Source organism: Pocillopora verrucosa, chromosome 13, assembly GCF_036669915.1.
Source record: "Pocillopora verrucosa isolate sample1 chromosome 13, ASM3666991v2, whole genome shotgun sequence".
Lineage (NCBI taxonomy): Eukaryota > Metazoa > Cnidaria > Anthozoa > Scleractinia > Pocilloporidae > Pocillopora > Pocillopora verrucosa.
In genome coordinates this window covers 3192748-3211582 of record NC_089324.1, presented here as the reverse complement: position 1 = coordinate 3211582, position 18835 = coordinate 3192748, and the positions used below count along the sequence as shown (strand labels likewise).

General features: G+C 38.7%; 1 protein-coding gene across 2 annotated transcripts; it reads right to left on the bottom strand.

The window, feature by feature from the left end:
* Nucleotides 1-3422: 3422 nt before the first annotated feature.
* On the bottom strand, nt 3423-18224 carry LOC131768358 (large ribosomal subunit protein uL5-like). Of its 2 annotated transcripts, none has more exons than XM_066160312.1 (5): nt 18205-18224; nt 16815-16968; nt 15809-15915; nt 14480-14722; nt 3423-3530 (listed from the first exon to the last, which is right to left on the bottom strand). In XM_066160312.1, exons 1-5 carry the CDS (start codon nt 18208-18210, stop codon nt 3492-3494), a joined length of 549 nt encoding a protein of 182 aa, XP_066016409.1. In that variant the 5' UTR covers nt 18211-18224; the 3' UTR covers nt 3423-3491. The 2 variants fall into 2 exon arrangements, with proteins under 2 accessions (XP_066016409.1, XP_066016410.1); XM_066160313.1 differs by lacking the exon at nt 3423-3530 and adding an exon at nt 13453-13560.
* Nucleotides 18225-18835: the final 611 nt, after the last annotated feature.

Sequence of the window (18835 nt, the reverse complement as noted above, 5' to 3'; positions counted from 1 at the left end):
ATCATCAGAATCACAGCTGTATGAGTATTTTCAAAGTGTTGCCAATTTAATTTGGCCCAGCGCCCCAAAAAGTTTCCAAAATCTCCACAAGTGATTTTTAAACAAACTGATCAAGAAATGACAGCCTAGGGATACGAATTTTCCCTTGAAAATTGAAATTTGTATAGTGCCTGGCGAATAACGAAGCTGTGCGGTTTGTAATAGTTGCAGAATTAATTTTTTATTTTATTTATCGAATGGTACGCCTCGAGCAAAGTCGTAATAAGCTAAGGTGAATAACAAAATCCGACTTTGTCGAGACGTCATACAGCTGTGGTTAACAATACCGTGCATCAGTCGGGGAGACCAACTTTACCGACTGATGGCAAGATACTTGTAAACTTTTACTTAACATGTAACTTGTTAAAAAACCAATCTCTTTTCTTAGAAGCCGAAGATACAGTTTAAAATTAAATAGCAGAATTCAATAGCAAAATTGACAAAGAAATGTTGTTCTTTTCTTTATCCATCTGATCTAGTCGTTGCTGAGGATTGTTGTTCGCCATTTTGCTCACATTGATGACATAGGGAGTGGAAAGACGAGAAAGGCCTAGGAACGAGCTAATCCCGAGCCCATGGTCATCGGCTCCTTTCTAACAGTGTGAGAAACCGGACGAGGCAGACGCCGGCAGAGGCAGAATCTTTCTCTGGGGTATTCGCGGTCGGGATATTCACCTCACAATCTTACAAATACGGGATACTGGAGTCACAGTTGAGATTTCACAACGGTGATGTGTGGTAAAATGTTGCCGAAAAAACGTTATTTATTTTTCTTTAAGATTTTCGTCAATAGCCCGATGCGTTAACCGTTTACGATCATTTGCTCATTTGATCTTTTTGTACCATGAACGCTACCCCGGCTTGGCGGATTACCCCACCTTGCTTCTTGAGACGTTTCCCGTTGGCAGATTTCCACCCCGGCTGATAGAGTTACGCTAACCAGCAGACCGGGCAACCCACCTAGGCGGGTTACCCTACCTATCATGTAAACGTGATCAAGATTAAATAATTGAGAGATTATATGGACGTGCGGGTTACCCCACCGAGGCGGTTTACCTCCCTTACCTGGGGTCCCCCAGCTCCATGTAAACAGGACTGAGAGCGAGAATGGCGCTTTCACGTGGAATGATACTTTTAGGCCGCCAAGTGCTTTTGCTCCTTATGGTTGCACAGTTGCTTTTCTTTTGCTGTGATATATTCTTTTCTATTTCAGCGGTTCCTTGGATTGGACGAACCTTGCTGATCACGGCGATCTTTATGCTAAACTTTTTCGGTTGTGTATCATTTGGCCTTTCTTGGATGACGAAGGAACGGTATCATTACCCTAACGTTTGGTTAGGGTATACTACTGTGTTGATAGGGAACATTATGGTGGTATGTACACTGCATATGGCATTCGTAGATGCAGAGCAAGATAACCTATTTGGGCCAACGGATTTTGTCAAAGTTCTTTGTATCACACCATTTATTTTGCTACTCTTTTTGAACACTGCTGGCGAAGGAGGCGCCGAATTTCACGGAGAATCTAAATGGTTGTTTGTCACAATGTCTGCACAAATATTCGACGCCATCGACATGATAGACAATGTTTCGAACGGTAATAGGGATGGGACACCCATAGGACTTGGAGTGGGGATGATTACCCTTGCTTTTGGATGTCTGTTGCTTGCAGCGTGGGAGTTTCATGAACTAGAGCATCACTCGCCCGGAAGTGAAAACGGAGCGAAGGTTTATCGACTTCTCGGGTTGATTCTCGTTAACCTGGCAACTTTGATAATTCGAGCAGTGGTTTATGTTGATTATGGCTGGAGGGAAACGACGTCCGTCGCCAAGAATATAATCGTGATATGTACATCAGTATCGGAATTACGCCGTTGCATCGGTCAGACTTCTCTAGAAACATTTCTGGATGAGGTACAACTGACCGGGCCCGGCTAAATCAGTTAATTTGGTTCCGTCCTTCGCTCTGACGAAGCTCTAACGTCAGCTGTAGAAACTTTTTATGGTGGCCAATTTACATTATCAACTTAGTGGTAAAAACTCAATTATCTTATCTTATCTCAATTATCTTGTTCTACCCCTCACCGACGCAGCTCCAGAGTTCCATTAGAAAGTTACTACCTTAATTCGTAGGGCTTAAATCAGCTCCTCTGAGCCACACTGATGAGGAAATATTTTAGCAGACGATGATCTTAAATGAGGGCTTCCTCGATCAAAAGCTTTCTAATGCTAACTCACAATAAGCAATAACTCGTTGAGGCTGAACATTTCAAGAATAATCAAAGCCGAAGTCGGCGTTCTTTGCCGATACCGAAGGTTGAGGCAGATAACACAGTCGCGAGGTTTATACTTCTTGATATCATGCGAAAACTGAATTCAATAATTGTTTTAACCCTACCTTTTTTAAATAATCTGCATAAGAAGACACTTCTCTCAGAATTTGCAAAAGTTTGAGAACACTACACGAGAGAGGGGCTTAGAAACTTGGCAGCCTTTGAACTCGCGGATATGATAACCCACCATCACCTACAGATATTGGGTTATCATGTCAACTTCACACACCATTGTATATTGACTGAATGCTCTCGCTTAATCAGAGTTTTCATAGTAAGTCTAATGTATAATTATGGAGTTTGTCTATAAAGACAAACCGTCCAAACGTTTTGTATTGATGCTTTTGTTTGTTTATTTAGTGTTGTAAATTGTAAGATTTAAATGGCAAATCCAAGTCAAAGTATTCCTCTTTCTAAACCACTGGTTGAAAAGCTAGGGTATTGATATAAATTGAATGCTGAGTGGAAACATCTGTCATTGAACTTTTCAAGCAACTGTTCAGGCATGATATTCACTCTGACATAAAAATAAGAACCTACTATGTTCTGTCGTCTAAAATGTGAGTATGGTCAGTACCTTTCATCCCATTGCTAATTAATTTGTACTACCAAATTCAATGCTGTAATTATGCTTTATATTCCACTGTGCATGTTGATGAGTTGTAAGCACTGGAGCATAGCAGATAAAGTTTCCTTTGAAATAAAACTTTAAATTTCACTTTGGAAATGTTGTAAAAAATAGGTTTGTGTGTCAGCTGTTTTTTCATCCAAATGTAAAGCCCTTCAGGAGTTTGATGAGTACTCAAGTGGCTTCTATTGCTTCTAGTTATATCTTAAGCACCTCTTATGAATCTCTTGTACTCCTCAAACTTTCTGTGTGCTTAATATCTTGATGAATGCAAACCCTTGCATACACCAACTCTTAATCATAAGCATTGAATGAAACAAAATTCACTATTCTATCAATACATAACATGATTGAGTGTGTTGGTGCACACTTAAACTTTCGTCTTTGAGAACATCAACTCATAAAAATGAAAACAACAGACATAATTCATCCAGCATTTAATTGGGCAGATTTGAAGGCAAAGAATTTACAAAAAAAAGGAAACCACCACATCACTTCTTCTTCTTTGATGGCAACAATATACCGTCATACTAATAAAACAAAACAAAACAAAACAATATTAGCATAAAAGTAGAACAAAATCAGCTGCGTAGAGCTGACAAGAAAGGGGAGGGGGGGGTGGTAACAAATGATCTTGTAAATTGTCCAGGGGAGGGGAAGTCCTACAAAGGACTGAAATTTATGATAGTGACTTAAGCTTTGACAATGTTAATTAGAATAATTAACGGCTCATCAGAGATAAAGTGAAGTTATTTACCAGTCAAGTATTGCATGTTGTGATTGCAAAAACTGATTGGTTAGTTTTGTTGTGAGGTCATTTACTGCAAGATTTAAGTCTTTTCAATCTGTCCATTTTGTCCAGTTCTTTGGATACATTAATGCTGTGAAGAAGTCATTTGAAGGGTATTGCTGGTTGTAAAAATTTGTTGATATGAGTCTGTTGTCAAAAGTGAGTAAACCAGCTTTGAAAAGTCAGCTACTGAAAAGTAGTAATCATCAGAATCACAGCTGGATGAGTATTTTCAAAGTGTTGCCAATTTAATTTGGCTCAGCTCCCAAAGAGTTTCTAAAATCTCTGCAGGTGATTTTTAACCAAACTAATCAAGAAATGACAGCCTAGGGATATGAATTTTCCCTTGAAATTGAAATTTGTAAAGTAAACCCTTCACATATTTATTTATTCATTAATTAGCAATACTTATGCAGGCTGGCCCAATTCAGCTTTACAGTGGTTTGAATGGGTGCCTGCCTCCCCAAGAGTGACTGATGTCTAATTTCTCTTGACAGTATCACCTCTGTATCAAACATAAAATCATGGCAATAAAGGAAATGATCACAAACTAATGAGACACTTGATTGTTTGACAAATTCACCTTTCAATACCAAAGGCAATGTATAGAGAAAAGAGTGAAGAATATGCATAGTGATGTTAAAGCATAAGAGTTTCCAGGCATTACCTTCTGTTGGAACCACTTCATGGATAATGAGAATACTCAAACTTAGCAGGAAGAAGTTGTCATTTGATCTAACACTGAATTCTCATAACTTATTTACAAGGAAATGTGTAGCAGCAAGAGGGGAGAATTAACAATCAGATCTTGGGAGTTAAAGGGTTAATTAACTGCTTTCTGTAGCATGATCTGACCAGCTATGAGTATTACCACTGCCCTTTGGATAAGATGCTAGTCTCTAGGAGTAACTGGCTTCTAATTTCTCCTTCAAGTATCACACTTGAATCATATGTAAAGCTCATAAGAAAAAGGAAAATTAATGATGACCAATCAAAGAGGCTCTTGATTGTCAAACAAATTCTCCTTGTGACGACAATAGGAAATGTAAAGAAGACAGTGTGGAGAATATGAATACCAATGTAAAAGGTGTGAAGGTTTAAGGCAGCCCTCCACCTTTCTTTTGGGTTTCCATGACAGTTTTCCAGTACTCATTTAAACCCCAGGGTGGAAAGAGGTGTTATAAAGGCAAATATAACATCGACAAACACCACACAAAGACCCATTCAGGGTTTGCCCTGGTCTTATCCATCTGGAGTCCACTGGGCTAAATGTCTTGTTATTTGACATCAGATTGTTCCTACCAGTGAACTCTACCTCTGTTGTAGATGCTTTTATATCATCTCTCAGTTAGCATGTAACCACGGTGAAACCTTTGTCAAACAAACAATCTTTTCAATTTTCTTTTAAGTCGTTTGATTTTTCGTGACTGCCAACCATGTTGGTCACTTTACAACTTCTGAAGAGCTGCGAAACTTATTGAAATATCCACAAATATAAACTATGTATGAATACAATCGATCTTTCCAGAAGACAAGGCATTTGACTGACGCAAAAATATCGCTGATGAATCAGGGAATATATAGACCCATTCAAGGTACGGCTTTGTCGGGTTGACGTAAATGGCAAGGTCATCAAAGCTTGGAGGGGTATATTCAATATAGGAGCGTATTTAAACAGTTATTGGATTTATCGCATGTTAAATAGGAGTATAGGAGCTTGGGACGAAGGAAAGTTATCACCTTGCGCGCAAAAAACTGTTTAAAGAGAACGCAGATCCACCTAATACGCTGGTAACGTTTGTTGATACTCGCCTTCATGCAAGGTTTCCGTTACCATTTGCAAGGCGTTTAGGTTTAGTAAGTAACGGGCACGATAGAAGGGCAGAGCGAAAAAAAGAGAGGCATTGCTTTGTAAGCTGTCAATTGCAGCTTGCTCTCCAATTGATGGGTAAATTCATTACTCTGTGTCATAAAATTAAGCTCCGATTGTATCATACTTTAAACTAGGGGCGGTTTGTGTTTATTCTCTTCCGTCTCGTTAGACTTTCCTATTTTTACAGATCCCAAAACCCACAAGAATCTAACGAGCTCCACCGCGCGCAGCAAATGTAGTTTTCCAGTTTATATATACTGAGTAATTTGACGAGTCAGAACAGTTACCACAGCCAAGAACTTATCAAGAATCTAACAAGCTCCGCAGCAGCAAGCAAAGTTTTCCAGTTTGGTGATAACAAGACAAAGGAGTTATTGCGGTCAAAACTTAATAATTTTCATCACAACTACATTTTGTTTTGTTTTTGATTCATGATTTACGCAAAGATAATCCTAAATTTACTTAAAATCTGTACTTAAAATGCAATCACATTGGGTGTCGTAACCATGGCCATCTGTACTTAGCTCTAAGCGATTCGTAATCGCCAAACAATCAGCTGTTCATCGAACTTATTTTGTCTTTATACTGACCCCGTGAAGATTGACATAGAAACTTGATATTTCGTATCGGACGCTTCGCTTTTTATCTACACAGAATATGACCTTTAAGTAGTAAACCTCTATGTGTTCGCGGTGGTCGCGTTTGAAAACAAATTAAGCTGTCTTACTAAGGCTACTTAGAACACTGAGTTCCATTATCTTAGCAATTACTGTTGTTTTTGGCAAATTGTGAACATTGTTGTTCATGTGTGCTAAGCCAAACTCTTTTAACTGCCAATTTTGCAAATATACGCGTATGGTACTTTCCCCAAGTCGTTATCTAAGAGTGAAGGTGGATCAGTTTCATACGATGAAGTGACTCTTGAATATCAAAAACTGATTCTTTGTTACGTTGTTCGCATGACGTGAGTTATATAATCATTCTAGGTTCCTTAAAACATGCCGCAGAACATGTATGTACGCCTTTTAGAGTCACGGGAGGCATCCGTTAGTACCTCATAACACTAATTACAGATTAATCGATAACAATCGATATCATAACATACAACCTGGCCGTTTGTAACAAGTGTTTTTTCCAGTAGCCATGGACTCAATCTTCAACCTGATGACTCTTCTGTGAGGCGCACAACTACTTTTGAAAAAGTTCATTAAAAGCCGACAATGCCTGCTGACATCTCTTTTTATTGATTCTAAAATTGATTAAGTTGATTTAACAGACAATGTTTTTACGCATTGTTTAATTTCTCATGCGGTCATTATTGTTTAATAATTGAAAGTGCCAAACAAAAAACAAAGAAATTGTGCGGCTTGTAATAGTTGCAGAATGAATTTTTTTAGTTTATCTATCGAACGGTACGCCTCGAGCAAAGTCGTAATAAAGGGAATAAAAATCGCCGACTTTGTCGAGACGTCATGCAACTGTGGTTAACGATACCGTGCATCGGTCGGGGAAACCAGCTTTGCCGACTGCATGATGGCAAGATATTCAGTGTAAACTTGTCCTAAACTTGTAACTTGTTCAGTTTAAAATTAAAAGTACATTTACGTCAAAAGCTCTCACAGAAGTGAATAGCAAAGTTTACATAGAAAGGTTGCCCCTTTCTTCATTTGTCTCTTCTGATCAAACCTGAGGACTGTCGAGCGCCATTTTGCTCACATTGATGACGTGGGAAGTGGAAAGACGAGAAAGGCCTAGGAATGAGCTTATCTCGAGCTCATAGTCATCGGCTCCTTTCCAGTGGTGTGAGAAGCCGAACGAGGCAGACGCCGGCAGAGGCAGAATCATTCTCTGGGGTATTCGCGGGCGGGATATCCAGCTAACTGGGGGGGACCAGTAGGTGAGGTAACCCGCCTAGCCGTGGTCGAAAAATAACCCGCGTTTACATACAATACAAACCCGGGATGCCGGAGTGAAGTTTCTCTGGGTTGTTGTCGCACTTGTAATTAAGGGGTTAAGATTTCACTACGGCATCTTGTGGTAAGACGTTGCCGAAAAACCGTTATTTATTTTCTCGAAAATTTTCGCCAATAGCTCGATGCGTCAACAGTTTCTGATCATTTGATCTTTGTATCATGAACGCCGGCTTGGCGGGTTACCCCACCTTGAGACGTTTACATGGCAGATCGTCACCCTGGCTGACAGGGTTGCCCTAGCCGGCAGACCGGGTAATCCGCCTAGGCTGGTCACCCCACTTATCATGTAAATATGGACAGGTGTACCTCACTCACCTGGTGTTCCCCAGCTCCATGTAAACAGACCCTCAGTTCAATAGAACGAGAATGGCGCTTTCACATGGAAAGATACGTTTAGGGCGCTTCGTGCTTATTTTCCTTCTGTTTACAAAGTTGGTTTACATGTACTCAAATGTAATCACTTCTCCTCTCTTGGATCTTTTGCCTTTCGTGGTAGGAATCTCGTTGATGTTTTTTACCTTAGCGCTACACATGGTCGAGATGATGTTATTTGTCAACGTGTGGAGAATCGGGAAACGGCGTCATTACTCTTACACTTGGTTTGGGTATACTGGTCTGTTAATAGTGGACATTATCGTAGTATTTGCACCGCATCTACTAGTCGCAGATGCAAAGCAAAATATTCTATTCGGGCCGACGGTTTTTGTCACAGTTCTTTGTATCACACCATTTATTTTGCTGCTCTTTTTGAACACTGCTGGCGAAGGAGGCGCCGAATTTCACGGGGAATCTGGATGGTTGTCTTTCACAATGTCTGCACAAATATTCGACGCCATCGATATGATAGACAATGTTTTAAACGGTAATAGGGATGGGACACCCATAGGACTTGAAGTGGGGATGATCAGCCTTGCTTCTGGATGTCTGTTGCTTGCAGCGTGGGAGTTTCTAGAACTAGCGCATCACTCGCCCGGAAGCGAAAACGGAGCGAAGGTTTATCGACTTATCGTGTTGATTCTCGTTAACCTGGCAACTTTGATAATTCGAGCAGTGGTTTATGTTGATTATGGCTGGAGGGAAACGACGTCCATCGCCAAGAATATAATCATGATATGTACATCAGTTCCGGAATTACTCCGTTGCATCGGTCAGACTTCTCTATAAACATATCTGGATGAGATACAACTAGCCGGGCCCGGCTAAATCAGATAATTTGGTTCTATCATTCGCTCTGACAAAGCGCTAACTTCAGCTGTAGAAACTTTTTTATGGTGGCCAATTTACTTTATCAACTTAGTGGAAAAAACTAAATTATCTTGTTCTACCCCTCACTGACGCAGCACCAGAGTCCCTTTAGAAAGTTATTACCTTTATTCGTAGGGCTTAAATCAGCTCTCCTGAGCCACACCGATGAGGAAATATTTTGGCAAACGGTGATCTTAAATGGGGGCTTCCTCGATGAAAAGTTTTCTATTGCTAACTATTGGTGGAGGCTGAGAATTTCATGAATAATCAATGCCGTGGTCGTCGTTATTTGCCGAGGCTTAAGGCTGAGGCAGATAACACAGTCGCGAGGTTTGATGCTTCTTGATATCATGCGAAGGCCGAATTCAATAATTGTTTTAATTATACATTTTTTAAAAAGAAGACACTCTGCAAAAGAAGACACTCTCTTAGAGTTTGCAAAAGTTTGAGAACAGCGCTACACGAGCGAGGGGTTTGGAAACTTGGCAGCCTTTGAACTCGATATCTGTAGCAGATATTGGGTTATCATAATGGGTTATCTATGACTAAATGCTCTCGCCTTATCAGAGTTTTCACTGTAAGTCTAGTGTATGATAAGTGAGTTTGTCTGTAAAGATAAACCGTCCACACTTTTATTTGGACGTCTTTGTTTGTTTATTTGGTGTTGTAAATATTAAGATTTAAATTGCAAATCCAAGTTAAAGTATTCCTTTCTCTAAAACATCAGTTGAAAAGCTAGGGTATTGATATGAATTGAATGCTGAGTGGAAACATCTGTCATTCGAACTTTTCAAGCAACTGTTCAGGCATTATATTCCCTCTGACATGAAAATGAGAACCTAATATGTTCTGTCTTATAAAATGTGTGTATTGTTAGCACCTCTCATCCCGTAGCTGGTAAATTTGTGCTACCAAATTCAATGCTGTAATTATGTTTCATATTCCACTGTGCATGCTGATGAGTTGTAAGCACTGGAGCATAGCAGATGAAATCAAATATTACATGTTGTGATTGCAAAAACTGATTGGTTGGTTTTGTTGTGAGATCATTTACTGCAAGATTCAAGTCTTAAACATTTTCAAACTGTCCATTTTTTCCAGTTCTTTGGATGTATTAATGCTGTGAAGAAGTCATTTTAAGGGTGCTGCTAGTTGTAAAAATTTGTTGGTATGAGTCTTGTTATTTAAAGTGAGTAAACCAGCTTTGGAGAGTCAGCCACTAAAAAGCAGTAATAATGAGAGTCATAGCTATGCGAGTATTTTCAAACTGTTACCAATTTGGCTCAGCTCCCCTTAAAGTTTCTGAAATCTTTACAAGTGATTTTTAAACAAACTGATTAAGAAATGACAGCCTAGTGATATGAATTTTCCCTTGAAAATTGAAATTTGTCTAGTGCCTGGCGAATAACAAAGCTGTGCGGTTTGTACTTGTTGCAGAGTGAATTTTTTTTATTTATTTATCGAACGGTACGCCTCGAGCATAGTCGTAATAAGGTCAATTACAATCGCCGACTTTGTCGAGACGTCGTGTAGCTGTGGTTAATAATACCGTGCATCAGCCGGGGAAACCAACTTAACCGACTGATGGCAACATACTTGTAAACTTGTACTTAACTTGTAACTTGTAAAAAAACCAATCTTAGAAGCCGAAGATACAGTTGAAAATTAAATAGCAAGATTGAAGAGCAAAATTTTCATAGAAAGGTTGTTCTTTCCTATATTCATCTGATCTAGTCGTAGCTGAGGACTGTTGTTCGCCATTTCGCTCACATTGATGACATAGGGAGTGGAAAGACGAGAAAGGCCTAGGAACGAGTTAATCTCGAGCCCATAGTCATCGGCTCCTTTCTAACGGTGTTAGAAGCCGGATGAGGCAGACGCTGACAGAGGCAGAATCATTATCTGGGGTATTCGTGGGCGGGATATTCATCTAATTGGGGGATCCCAGGTAGGCGAGGTAACCCGCCTAGCCGTGGTCGAGGAATAACCAGCGTTTATATACAATCTTACAAACCCGGGATGCCGGGGTGAAGTTTCTTTAGGTTGTTGTCGCACTTGCAGTTAAGGGGTTAGGATTTCACTACGGCGACGTGTGGTAAAACGTTGCCGAAAAAACGTTTTCTTTAAGATTTTCGCCAATAGCTCGATGCTTTTATGATCATTTTCTCATTTGATCTTTTTGTAACATGAACGCCACCCCGGCTAGACAGGTTAACTCACCTTAAGACGTTTATATGGCAGATTGCCAACCCGGCTGATTGGGTTACCCTGCTCAGCAGACCGGGTATTCCGCCTAGGCGGGTCGGCCCACCTATCATGTAAACGTGATCAAGATAAAAAAAGAGATTATATGAACAGGCGGTACCCTACTTACCTGGGGTTCCTTAGCTCCATGTAATCAGACCCTCAGTTCAAAGACTTCGAACGAAAATGGCGCTTTATCGTGAAGTGATTTTTTTTGGCCGCGAAGTGCTTTTGCTCCTCCTGAGCGCACAGTTGCTTTTCTTTTGCGTTGATATAATTCTTTCTATTTTAATCAGTCATTGGAATTTCATTGTAGCATTCGTGCTCTCCTTTTTGATCTTTACACTAAACATGATCGGGGCTCTTGCATTTGCCCTCTTGCGGTTAATGGGGAAACGGCATCATTACTCTTACACTTGGTGTGGGTATACTGGTCTGTTGATAGTGGACATCATCGTAGTATTCACACTGAATATGCCAGTCACAGATCCAAAGCAAGATGACCTATTTGGGCCAACGGCTTTTGTCACAGTTCTTTGTATCACACCATTTATTTTGCTGCTCTTTTTGAACACTGCTGGCGAAAGAGGCACCGAATTTCACGGGGAATCTGGATGGTTGTTTGCCACGATGACTGTACAAATATTCGACGCCATCGATATGATAGACAATATTTTGAACGATAATGGCAATGGGACACCTAAAGGATTTAGAGTGGAGATGATCAGCCTTGCTTTAGGATGTCTGTTACTTGCAGCGTGGGAGTTTCTAGAACTAGCGCATCACTTGCCCGGCGGCGAAGACGGAGCGAAGGTTTATCGACTTATCGTGTTGATTCTCGTTAACCTGGCAACCTTAATAATTCGAGCAGTGGTTTTTGTTGATTATGGTTGGAGGGAAACGACGTCCATCGCCAAGAATATAATCATGATATGTACATCAGTTTTGGAAATATGCCGTTGCACGGGTCAGACTTCTCTGGATGAGGTACAACTGGGCCCTTAATCAGATGATTTGGTTTCGTCTTTCGCTCTGACGAAGTAATAACGTCAGCTTTAAAAACTTTTTACAGTGGCCAATTTACATTATCAACTTAGAGGATAAAACTAAATTGTCTTGTTGTATCCCTCACCGACGCAGCACCTTTTCCTTTAGAAAGTTACTACCTTTATTCATAGGGCTTAAATCAGCTCTCCTGAGCCACACCGACGAAGAGGAGCTATTTCAGCAAAACGGTGATCTTAAATGAGGACTTCCTCGATCGAAAGATGCCTATTGCTGACTCACAATAAGCAATTACTGGTTGAGGCTGAGTATTTCATGAATAATCAGTGCCGAGGTTCGAAAACCGAATTCAATTATTGTTTTCATCAAGAAGACATTTCTGTCAGAGGTTGCAAAAGCTTGAGAACACTACACGAGCGAGGGGCTTGGAAACATGACAGCCTTTGAACTCGATATCTGTAGCAGATACTGAGTTATCTCGATGGGTAATATAATGTCAACTTCACACACCAATGTATATTGACTGAATGCTCTCGCCTTATCAGAGTTTTCATAGTAAGTCTAATGTATGATAATGGAGTTTGTCTATAAAGATAAACCGTCCAAACTTTTTATTTTGATATTTTTGTTTGTTTATTTGGTGTTGTAAATTTTAAAATTAAATGACAAATCCAAGTTAAAGTATTCCTCTTCCAAAAACATTAGTTGGAAAGCTAGGGTATTGATATGAATTGAATGCTGAGTGGAAACATCTGTCATTTGAACTTTTCTAGCAACTGTTCAGGCATGATATTCACTCTGACATAAAAATAAGAACCTATAATATGTTCTGTCTTCTAAAATGTGTGTATTGTCAGCACCTTTCATCCCATAGCTAGTAAATTTGTGCTATCAAATTCAATGCTGTAAATATGTTTCATATGCCACTGTGCATGCTGATGAGTTATAAGCACTGGAGCATAGCAGATAAAGTTTCCTTTCAAATAAAACTTTAAAATGATGTAAAAAATAGGTTTATGTGTCAGCTGTTTTTTCATCCAGATGTAAAGCCCTTCAGAAGTTTGATTATTATGAAAGAGGCTTCTATTGCTTCTAGTTATATCTTTGAGCACCTCTTATGAATCTCTTGTACTCTTCAAACTTCCTGTATGCTTAATATCTTGATGAATGCAAACCCTTGCATACACCAACTCTTATCATAAGTATTGATTGAAACAAGATTCACAATTCTATCAATACATAACATGATTGAGTATGTTGGTGCACACACTTAAACTTTTGTCTTTAAGAACATAAACTTACAAAAATCAAAACAACAGACATAATTCATCCAGCATTTAATTGGGCAGATTTGAAGGCAAAGAATTTACAAAAAAAAGGAAACCACCACATCACTTCTTCTTCTTTGATGGCAACAATATACCATCATACTAAAAAAACAAAACAAAACAAACCAATATTAACATAAAAGTAGAACAAAATCAGCTGGCAAGAAATGGGGGGGGGGGGGAAGTGGTAACAAATGATCATGCAAATTGTCCAAGAGGGGAAGTCCTAAAAAGGACTGAAATTTATGATAGTGATTTAAGCTTTGACAACGTGAATTAGAATAATTAACAGCTCATCAGAGATAAAGTGAAGTTGTATATCAGTCAAGTATTGCATGCTGTGATTGCAAAAACTGGTTGGTTAGTTTTGTTATGAGGTCATTTACTGCAAGATTTAAGTCTTTTCAATCTGTCCATTTTGTCCAGTTCTTTGGATACATTAATGCTGTGAAGAAGTCATTTGAAGGGTGTTGCTGGTTGTAAAAATTTGTTGATATGAGTCTGTTGTCAAAATTGAGTAAACCAGCTTTGAAAAGTCAGCTACTGAAAAGTAGTAATCATCAGAATCACAGCTGTATGAGTATTTTCAAACTGTTGCCAATTTAATTTGGCTCAGCTCCCCAAAGAGTTTCTGAAATCTCTGCAAGTGATTTTTAAACAAACTTATCAAGAAATGACAGCCTAGGGATATGAATTTTCCCTTGAAAATTGAAATTTGTAAAGTAAACCCTTTACGTATTTATTTATTCATTAATTAGCAATATTTATGCAGGCTGGCCCAATTCAGCTTTACAGTAGTTTGAATGGGTGCCTGCCTCCCCAAGAGTGACTGATGTCTAATTTCTCTTCAGTATCACCTCTGTATCAAACATAAAATCATGACAATAAAGGAAATGACTACAAACTAATGAGACACTTGATTGTTTGACAAATTCACCTTTCAATACCAAAGGCAATGTATAGAGAAAAGAGTGAAGAATATGCATAGTGATGTTAAGGCATAAGGGTTTCCAGGCATTACCTTCTGTTGGAACCACTTCATGGATTCATCCTTTGATATCAGATGCTTGTAGCCAATTCTGGATTGCTTCCTTTTTCGTTCAGCAACACTGAAACCAGGACGTCCCAGCACTACGTAGAAATCCATGCCATAAATCCCAATACTGGGGTCATATTTAATTCCAAGATCAATATGTTCTTGGATTCCAAAACCAAAGTTTCCAGTTTTAGAGAAGTTATCCTTTGAAAGCTCATATTCACGAACCTATTAAAACAAAAAAACAAAAACCACTTAGTTCCAGTCTGCCTATGTTAAATCTAAGCCTGGTCATACATTACTACAAGTTGAGCTTTAACTCCCAGCAGTGATCAATATGCAATTTCTCCCAATAATATCCATACATTATCCAGCAAACAGGTAATGAGAATACTCAAACTTAGCAGGTAGAAGTTGTCTTCTTGATATAACACCAAATTCTCATAGTTACTTTACAAGGAAATGTGTAGCAGCTAGAGGGGAGAATTAACAATCATATCTTGGGAGTTAAAAGGTTAATTAACTACTTTCTGTAGCATGACCTGACCAGCTTTGAGTATTACCACTGCCCTTTGGATAAGATGCTAGTCTCTCGGAGTAACTGGCTTCTAATTTCTCCTTCAAGTATCATGCTTGAATCACATGTAAAGCTCATAAGAAAATTAATGATGACCAATCAAAGAAGCTCTTGATTGCCAAACAAATTCTCCTTGTGAAGACAATAGGAAATGTAAAGAAGACAGTGTGGAGAATATGAATACCAATGTAAAAGGTGTGAAGGTTTAAGGTAGCCCTCCACCTTTCTTTTAGGTTTCCATAACAGTTTGCCAGTACTCATTTAAACCCCTGGGTAGAGAGAGGTGTTATAAAAGCAAATGTAACGTCCACAAACACCACAAAAAGACCCAGCCAGGGTTGCCCTTGTCTTATCCACCTTGAGTCCACAAGGCTAAATGTCTTGTTATTTAACATCAGATTGTTCCTACCAGTGAACTCTACCTCTGTTGTAAATGCTTTTATATCATCTCTCAGTTAGTATGTACACTATGATTAGTCAATTCAGTGGGCTGTTTTCTTTCTTTCTTTCTTTCTTTCTTTTTTTTTTTAGTTATAGATTCAAGCAGGAAAAACTTGGTCTATAACTTACAGTATGGACCTTGGTTAGCAAGAGAAGGAATTGTATATTTGAACTACACACACCCTCAATCATCATCCATGCAAAAATACCTTGATTAGCATCAAATTTCCTGAAGCATACATTTGAGATATCAGGAAAGGACTCAGATTCTACATATTTTGAGAGCCTATGTTTACCTTCAAACCCTTCTCTAGGATTTCTTCAGCTTTGGCACCTCGCACAGTGCAGTGTACAGCAATCTTCTCATTACGACGAATGCCAAATGAACGCACAGTGTAGCGGGCTATGAAGAAAATCAGGCTTTTCAAAAAATCATACAGAGAAACTGTATGGCATGGAAACAACTACTGTGTTTAACTAACATTTGATCAATTGTTCCTGTGAAAAGGCAGCAACAAACACATGTTACTTGTGATCCCTTTGCGGCAACTAAGGTGTAGTAAACATTGATGATAGATGAAAAGTGCTTTTTTATGAACCAATTCACTTTGATAAAGCCCTCAAGAACTTGTTACACTAAAAGTATGTTGTAACGGAAGGAATGCTTTCAGATAGACTGTTGTAAAAGGAAAAATGGGTAACTACAGTAACCAATAAGAAGAAAAGTAAGTATCTCAAGGAGACATGTAGACACACATAAACAGCCTAAAAAAAGCGAAAGCATGATTTGGCGTAATAATGGTTTTGCATCTAATTGGTTAAGAGAGAGTGAAAGGCACACATTTCCTTCACAAAGCATAGAGTGAAGCAAAGCTTAGAGTGTGAAGAGTGAAGAATGAATAGCAGAAAGAAGGTAGAGTAAAGCAGAGAAGAGTGAAGCTAGGCAAAGAAACCAACAAATAGAATGCTTTTCAATTGGGTGATGTAAAAGCAAACTCAAAGTACATAAAACAGCCAATCATAGGAAGGAAAATATCACAAGTAGCCAATGAGAACTCAAAGTAAAATCAAGCAAACTGTCTAAAAGGCAGGGAAAGTGAGTTACCAAGTCACCATTGATTGGTTGAGAAAGTGACGCTAGTTTTCTAGACCAATCACATAACAAAATAGTGAAAAAAAACAAAGCTATCCTGAAGTACTTTCCATGCTCAATTGAAAATTGATCTAAACAACAGAATAATCCAACATCACAATTAACATCACACAAAAAATTACTAAATCACAATAAGAACAATAAATTACCTTTAGAATAAACTGGCTGCTGCCCAGTCAGCTGTTCAAGAACCTTTGCAGCTCTTGTCAGACGATCACCACTTTCACCAACACAGATGTTTAAGCACAGCTTACGGATACGGAGGTCTCGCATGACATTTTGCTTCTGGGAATTTTCCCCCGACTGAGTAAAAATAAGATAATAACATCAACTACTGCAAGTCTTTGTTGTAATGATTTTGGTGCTGTGTAGAATCTTTCTACAAGAAATGGTGGAAAGTTTAGACTAGAAAAGGTTTAACTTTGCATCTTGATTTTCTTCATAAAGATTCATTCACATTCCATGTCAATTAGTTTCAAGAATTAAGTGTTAGATCAAGATGACAACTTCTACCTGATGAGTTTTAGTATTCTCATTACCTGTTTGCTGAATAATGTATGGATATGGTAGGAAGAAGTTACATGTTAATCACATCTGAGAGTTAAGAGTTTAAATAAACAGCAACAACTGGTACAGGATTTTCTCAAAATATGAGTAAATATGTACAACACAAATTGACTAAGCCATCAGCACATGGCTCACATAAGGCTGTGAATTTTCTTTGGATCAATTATGCTGAGAAGGTTCTTAGCTGAGGAATGCCATAATGTTTGATAATATTTACTTGACAAAGTTGATGACGAACAAAAGCACAAATCCATGATGAAATAAACCTAACCTGGACCGAGTTGTTTTGAAAGTACAAATGAATAGTGCAGATTAACAGCCTCAGTGAACTCTTGCTTCTCTGATTCACTCGGGGAAATTACGAAAAGCATTTAACAATCGGTAATCAAAGTCATTAATTAATCTTTATTCTTAGTTTAAATTGGACTTGTACAAACCAAAAAATCATTACTGGATCTGTGAGAAAAAATCCTTATTTGATCTACGTAAGATCGCCCGCAAAATTGACCAAAGATTCGAAATGAACCACGCAGCAGAACTGCATGCCTCTGTCTAAACTCCAATGTCGGCGGGCTAGTTTCGATTGGCTGCTTACAGCTAAAACAGTTCCTTCTTTAAAAAGGAATCAAGGAATAACCCGCGACGAATTGTACTTTTTATGCATATTCAATAGTGTTTAGAGTTAATGTTAGAAAATAAGTGACCTATAAAGGGGGAAAAAGGTTTTAAATTGCACCACAATCCAGTCTAAAAACACCGACAGGCTTGGCTCAAGAGGATAAATTCAACAAATTTAATCAGTACCGATTTATCACGAAGATCACGATATATCTACTGAAAAATACTTTAAGCCATATCTGGAAGGTTAAAGGAAGCACCAGATACAAGAAATATAGCAGGATCGGGTTGAGGAAACTGAATTCAAAGGGGCGAAATATACTTTAATTTGGCCACGTGAATTTCGAGACCTACCGCCATATTGCCCAGAATAAAAGAGGGCGCTTAAGGCATCACGGGAAATGACGTAACCTCCAAGTAACGCCTGGCGATAATTGACTTCTAGCATCTCTCCCTCTCTAGTCCTAGTCCTGGCTCGAGAGAGAAATGTTTGAAAGATTGTGCTTTTAAAGAAACAAACAAACAAAAAAAGGAAAAAAAAAAGAAAAAAAGAAAGAAAAGGGAAAACAAGCTCGCACAGGGTTGTAACCTCATTTTTTCCTGAAATGGTGCCAAAAGTAAGGCTATTTTATTTTTCAAATAAGAAAGTTTTATTGCAAGGCAATTTGGTCGTCACTACGGGCGGGTTATCACTGCTTCTATCTTCAAGCAAAAATGTAAAAATCTTACTCAGGTAAATGAATTTCTCTCTCATAAGATCTCTAAGGTTCTAAGGTTAATGGGTAAGGTTATTTACTCTGAAGAAATTGCTATAATTCTGCGGCTGACAAGTGAAACACTTACAAAATGGAGAGCCTTGATAAATTGAGACATAAAACTGGATTCGAACTCTGATCGCTTTTCGTCATGTGTTAGTCGCAGCAGTTTTTAAGTCACAGTTCTAATTTTTAACCAAATATTATTTTTTCTATTTGGCTGATATGCT